Below are 6466 nucleotides of genomic sequence, written 5' to 3' on the forward strand. Positions count from 1 at the left end.
TTAGCTTTTAGCTCATGTTTTGCTTCTCTTAGCTTTTAGCTCATGTTTTTCTTCTCTTAGCTGTAATAATCAGTTTCAGCTTGTTTAGCTTGTGGTTCTGTGTCCATGTCCATTTGGATCAGGTCCCGGTAAGCCAGCAGTCATGGAAGCTGTCGGGAGACAGCGTTCTTCCTCGGACCCTCAGAACCCCGACAGGAACACGTCCATGTACGGTGAGTGTCTCCCTGGTTTTAGGCTCCGCCCCTTCTGTTCTTTGAAAACGTTCTGGTGGAAACCTGACCCAACTTTTTGTTCCTGTCCCAGTTCTCCCAGTGGTTCCTCCTCCTCCTCCTCCACCTCCCCCTCCTCCTTCAGCCTACAAGAAGTCCGCTATGTTGGACACCAAGACCGGGTCGGCCAAAAACGCCCCCCTGCCACCCATTCCACTCATAGTCCCTGCTGCCCCACCTCCGGTTTTATCTCCGCTTCACTTTAAAGCGCCGCCCCTTCCCCCGCCTGTCCAGACCAGCAGACCACCAGGACCTCCACAACCACCAGGATCCACCACCCCTAAATCCCCCACTGGGTAGGTCTACAATGAACTTTTTGGTTCTGGACCACGTTCTGGGCTGGTCTCCAGACTACATAAATCCGGTCTTCTGGTCAGCACTTAGAGCTGGTCTTCAGAGTTCTAGACTGGTCTCTCATTGTATTAAGTGTTACCAGTACCAGTTTTTGGACCAGTCGAGACCAGACTGGTCAGAATTGGTGTTGACCGGTTAGACTCTGGACCTAACGGGTCAGCTGAGATCTGGTTTTAGCAGCTGAAACGGGTCTGACTTTGACTTTATTTCAGATCAGGGAAACAAGCTCCTCTTAGACCTCCGGTCCGGACCGGCTCTGTCAACAAACCGGGTAAGAACCTCCAGTTTTTGACTTCTGTCTGGGTCCTCCTCCACGTGGACCCAGACTCTTTAAGTCTTGATGTAAAGTTGTGTTGTTGTTTTTCGCAGGTCTTCAGGTCCAGTCCCCTCAAAGTCCAGCTCCATCACCGAAACCCAGAACGGCCTTCTCTGTGAGTCCGTCTGACCCGGTTCTGCTCCAGCTGCTGTGTGTGTGTGTGTGTAACTGTGGCGTCTGTGTGTTCAGAAGCCGCGCCCTCAGCGGGTGAAGGCCATCTACAACTGCTCTGCAGACAACCCCGACGAGCTGACGTTCAGCGAGGGGGAGGTGATCGTGGTGGAGGCGGAGGAGGACGGCGAGTGGTGGGTCAGTACCACAAACCCAACCGAGCTCCGGTCTGTGAGCTGCGGTGTTCCCAGAATATCCCCAAAACAAACACCGGACCTCGAGTCAGAGCTGCTGCTGGTAAACAGTATCTTACCTGTTGTAGATAAGAGTTTAAGGAATGTTTGAGCCAACAGCTGGTCCGAGACCGATCCACCAGTTTCATGTTACGCAACTATTTATACTGAACAGTTTTATTTATTGCTACTGGCAGCAGCAGCCAGCTGTAGCACGTCCTGTACAGTCTGTGGTACTTCCTCAACGGTTTTGTTTTGTGTTTTAAAACTGAAAACGAGCAGTAAAATATTTAAACCGACTGTGGAACAGACAGGAAGTCAGCGGCCTTGAGTTCCTGGTTAAAGACGAGCAGCCGAGCGGTTTGGAAGGCTCCACATCTACCACCACAAACAAAACCCCAGCTAGCGGGCCGGGGTGCGCAGACACAGAGTTTCTCTGACTGTAAGCATCTTCCCTGTTTCAGATCGGTCACGTCGAAGGAGATCCGAGCAGAAGAGGAGTGTTCCCCGTCACCTTCGTTCACTTCATCACCGAGTGACCAGGTTTCACCTCCTCCTCCAGCGGAGTCCAAACACCCGGGACGACTAAAAACTCAACCCAGACTCTGGATTCTGACACCAGAAACACTGAAGGTGGTCTCACCTGAGGACGACTCGTCCTTGATGAAGATGTGAGCGCTGCAGGACGACCGTTTACAGGAAACTTTTTAAATATTCAGAACAGACACGTTTGATTGAGGGGACCATCAGAGTGAGCAGCAGGTCTGTGCTTGAACATACGTGACACATAAGTGTCTTACCTGCAGAACATGGATCATATAGGTGGACTGTACTGACCTCTACAGGCAGACAGAGGAGCTGCAGGAACAAAAACAAGGTTCTGCGCTCCATGTTTTTATTATTTTATTCTTTTATTTGTCATAAAGCAACAAAATGCAAATTATTTACAGAATTATTACAACTTAGTTTAAACAATAATAATTATAGAGCATGATTTATGTCCAAACCCGGGGCTGGTTACGTGTCATTAAAGTGATGGTTCACCTGCTGGGAACACACCTGTCCTCTGTCTTCAAGCTTTGAGTCAAAGTTTTCAGATATTTACATTTTTAAACACGTTGTCAGCAGGAAAATGAATGTTAATGTTAAATTTATGCAAACATAAAAGTTCTGTTTGATCTTTTTTCTGTAATAAAACTCTTCTCAAACTCAACGTTCAGTTTTTGTTTAACGTTGATTCAAATCTCTGGTGGTTTCCTGATTTTATTTTTCGGAGATTGTTTAAATCTGTTTCTTTAGCTATTCATGCATCAAAACATTTAGCTCATTCGCCAGATGAGAGCTGTTACTTGGATTTGTAGCTTTTAAATTTTTCAAAATACATTTTTTAACTAAATGGTTAGCATAAAAATATATTAAAATTTTCTTTAAAAATATTTCTCTTTCAAATCTGCTTCAGCAAACTGACTTTTTTTGTCTTTTTAAAAACTTTTAGCTAGTCTTTTGCTGCTTTTAGTTTGTTAAACCACCAAACCTTTTTAATCATTCTGGCAGAAAGAGACTTCTAATTACAAAGAACTGGTTTTAAAAGGCACTTTATTTTTAAGAATCTTGTCATGAAGAAATTTTGTTTTTATTTATTTAGTTGAATTTATGAATATGGCAAAAAAAAACTGTTTGACAAGACAGAAAATATTTTAACCCCAAATACATGTTGAGAACATCAGGTTTGTTTTGGAGGTAATATAGTTTATAAAATTAATCATATAACACACAAGCACACAATTTATTCTAATAGTGCTTATTTAAAAACTTTTTAATCAAGGTATTTTGGGACATAAAAGGTTTAAATTACAGCACTTTGGATGGCCTCGTCGCTGTTTTAACTGCTCTATAAATAAAATGGAACGGTTTCCGCTCAGCGGAAGTTGTTTCTAGACGGACAGCTTTTCCAGCAGAAACCCGGAAGTGACGATTAGAGAAAAACTTGTGGGTCCCTTGGAGAAAGGGATGAGCGTGTTTGTTTGTTTCTTGTCTTGTTGTTTATCGCTGTAAACATGGCAGCCAAACGTAAAGTAGACGTGACGGTCCCCGCCGAGGAGAGCGACCAGCTGCTGATCCGCCCGCTGTGAGTCTAAATCGGACACTTTCAGCTGCCGTCCCGCTGCGCACCTCACACCAGACTCCGTTCACAAAATTAAACTTTAGTTGTTTTATCCTAAAAGATAAACACAAAATGGTTGTTTTAATATGTTTAACGAAAAACTACAAGAAGTTTTTTAATTCGGGGTTAAAATATTACATTTCCAAATCTGTTATTTGGCTTTAAATTACATTCACTTGTCATTATTTCGAGTAAACTTACTTGTTATAGTAATTTGTTTAAGAGCAGTTAATGCGTGAATCGTTTACTTTTCATTACTGTAACTCGGTTTATCGCTTAAATTCTTCTCGTCTTTGTGATAACTTTGTGAACTTTTGTACATGTTTGGTGACTCTTCGTGCAGAGGAGCCGGACAGGAAGTGGGTCGATCCTGCATCATCCTGGAGTTCAAGGGGAGGAAGATCATGGTACTGTTTGTGTTGTTGCTGGGCAGACCGACACCTGTCAGCCTCAGTGTGTGAAAACATCTGTGTGTGTGTGTTTGGGCCACAGCTGGACTGTGGGATCCATCCTGGTCTGGAGGGGATGGATGCGCTGCCCTACATCGACCTGATCGATCCAGCTGAGATCGACCTGCTGCTCATCAGCCAGTGAGTTCAGAACCGTCAGACCTGAGATCTTCGTGGTTTTACGAGTTCAGAGACGGGAGCAGAGAGTCGGACCTCCAGGAACGAAGAGCGTCGAGATCCAGTTAACCTTCATCTGTTACTGCAGGGCGCCGCGCAGCTCCTTGGTTGTTTTGTTTGTGACGTGAAAGAATTGAACCAAATCAGTGAATTTTAATCCTTTTGGGTGTTAAAAGAGTAACTTTGATCTCTTTATGTAACTTTATGAGCGATTCTCATTTCTGCTGTGTTCTTGATGACATTGACGTATTTATCAGAATTAAAACTCAGACTTTGCCCTCAGCTTCCACCTGGACCACTGTGGAGCTCTGCCCTGGTTCCTGCAGAAGACCAGCTTCAAGGGCCGGACCTTCATGACGCACGCCTCCAAGGCCATCTACCGCTGGCTGCTGTCGGACTACGTTAAAGTCAGGTAACGGTGGCGTCAGGAGAATAGTAATGTCGAGTGACGGCTAACGCCAGGAAAATTCTAACACCAGGCGAATGCTAACACCAGGCGAATGCTAACACCAGGAGAATGCTAACACCAGGTGAATGCTATGCCACACGATTGCTAACGTCAGGCGAATGCTAATGCCAGGTGATTGCTAATGCCAGGCGAATGCTAACATCAGATGACGGCTAACGCCAGGCAAATGCTAATGCCAGGTGAATACTAATGCCAGGCGAATGCTATCGTCAGGCGAATGCTAACATCAAGTGACAGCTTACACCAGGCATACACTAACAGCAGCTAAATGCTAACACCTGGCAAATGCTAACATTAGGTAAATGCTAATGCCAGGCAAATGCTGACGCCAGGTGAATGCTATGCCACACGATTGCTAACATCAGATTACAACCAACACCAGGCGAATGCTAACATTAGATGACAGCTACTGCGAGATGAACTCTAACATTAGGCGAATGCTAACAGCTGAATGCTAATGTTAGGTGAACAATAAAGTCAGATGAATGCTAACTCCAGATAAACATTAAGTTGTTAGTTTTGGCAGACGTGTTAAAAAACAAACACTCAAACCCAGTTTTAACCTGGAGTTACCTTTAACCCTGGTGAGTTCACAGACTGTAGTTATTTTGTCACAGGAGTATTAATGTTTCAACAGAGATGTTTCTGGATCAAGCTTGCGGCTGGCTGCGTGTCGTTATGTCCTGAAAATGTTTGTCTTTGACAATAACACGCAGTCCTTGAACTAACCGTGTGTCCCCCTCTGGAAGCTGAATGCTGACCGGTTCTGTCAGAGATTTGTTTCATTTATGATGATTGCTTTTTCCCGGCAGCAACATCTCAGCCGACGACATGCTGTACACGGAGACGGACCTGGAGGACAGCATGGAGAAGATCGAGACCATCAACTTCCACGAGGTCAAGGAGGTGGCGGGCATCAAGTTCTGGTGCTACCACGCCGGGCACGTCCTCGGAGCCGCCATGTTCATGATCGAGATCGCCGGCGTCAAAGTAGGTCGAGAAAAACATCAAAGCACTCGGAAGAAATGGAGGATATTTTACTGATGGTGCATTCAATGATCCATCGGAAACTAAGATAATAACACACAGGGGGAGTTTGAATTCCTAATCGAGACATAAAACTCGTTTAAATAAAATAAACCTATAGAAACTCAAGCAAACGTCCCGTTTCTGAGGTTCAGTGAATGCAGCATGAAGATGTTAAAGTTTGTTTTTTCAGCTAAAACTGAGCTGAACAGAAAACTAAAGTCGTAGCTACTCATCCTGAACTAGACTCAGCGTTCTGGACTGGTTCCGTAACAGAACTGGGTCTGATTCTGTACCAGAACCCAGCAGACCTGAACAGGTCTCAGTCTGACCCAAAGGGACCAGATTCAGGGGTAAGGTTACACAAACCAATGTAAGCTCTCCGGCTCAGAAAGTGTATATTTTTATTAAACATTAAATATTTTTGTTTGTTAAAAATTAAATGAAGTTAGTTTTAAAAGTCTTTCTGGTTCTGATCCATCTCAAGTCGTGACGACTGGAGGATCGGACTGTTTACCAGCACCAGGTTCTGTTCCTGACCTCAGGACGGGTCTGGGTGTTTCACTTCATTCGTTTGTTTGTGCAGCTGCTGTACACCGGAGACTTCTCCCGGCAGGAGGACCGGCACCTGATGGCAGCAGAGATCCCCAGCGTCAAACCGGACATCCTCATCACGGTGGGCGTCGGCAGAACTTTGACCTCCTGCTGCCGCTGATTTAACCTCGAAGCTCCTGAACTGCAGGCGACGTGTTCAGCTCATGTTCAGCTCACGTACAAGTTCAGCTCATGTTCAGCTCACATTCTGCTCATGTTCTGCTCATGTTCAAGCTCAGCTCATGTTCAGCTCACGTTCAAGTTCAGCTCATGTTCAGCTCACGTTCAAGTTCAGCTCATGTTC

General features: G+C 45.1%; 2 protein-coding genes across 2 annotated transcripts in view; both read left to right on the forward strand.

Moving 5' to 3' along the window:
- Window positions 1-2407, forward strand: part of asap2b (ArfGAP with SH3 domain, ankyrin repeat and PH domain 2b) — a 32116-nt gene extending 29709 nt beyond the window's left edge. Inside the window, exons 23-28 of the mRNA XM_037685992.1 lie at window positions 123-212; window positions 304-565; window positions 836-894; window positions 993-1054; window positions 1129-1248; window positions 1748-2407. Of these exons, the coding sequence (XP_037541920.1) occupies window positions 123-212; window positions 304-565; window positions 836-894; window positions 993-1054; window positions 1129-1248; window positions 1748-1822 (668 nt within the window). The 3' untranslated portion in view covers window positions 1823-2407. The remainder of the gene's footprint in view (window positions 1-122; window positions 213-303; window positions 566-835; window positions 895-992; window positions 1055-1128; window positions 1249-1747) is intronic.
- An 822-nt stretch (window positions 2408-3229) lies between these two features.
- LOC119418663 (cleavage and polyadenylation specificity factor subunit 3) overlaps window positions 3230-6466 on the forward strand; it is a gene marked incomplete at its 3' end in the record, with an annotated part of 6491 nt that continues 3254 nt past the window's right edge. The window contains 6 exon segments of the mRNA XM_037685996.1: window positions 3230-3411; window positions 3791-3854; window positions 3940-4037; window positions 4357-4485; window positions 5355-5532; window positions 6155-6244. Of these exon segments, the coding sequence (XP_037541924.1) occupies window positions 3341-3411; window positions 3791-3854; window positions 3940-4037; window positions 4357-4485; window positions 5355-5532; window positions 6155-6244 (630 nt within the window).

The sequence above is a fragment of the Nematolebias whitei genome, chromosome 12, assembly GCF_014905685.2.
Source record: "Nematolebias whitei isolate Nwh7 chromosome 12, NemWhi1, whole genome shotgun sequence".
NCBI lineage: Eukaryota > Metazoa > Chordata > Actinopteri > Cyprinodontiformes > Rivulidae > Nematolebias > Nematolebias whitei.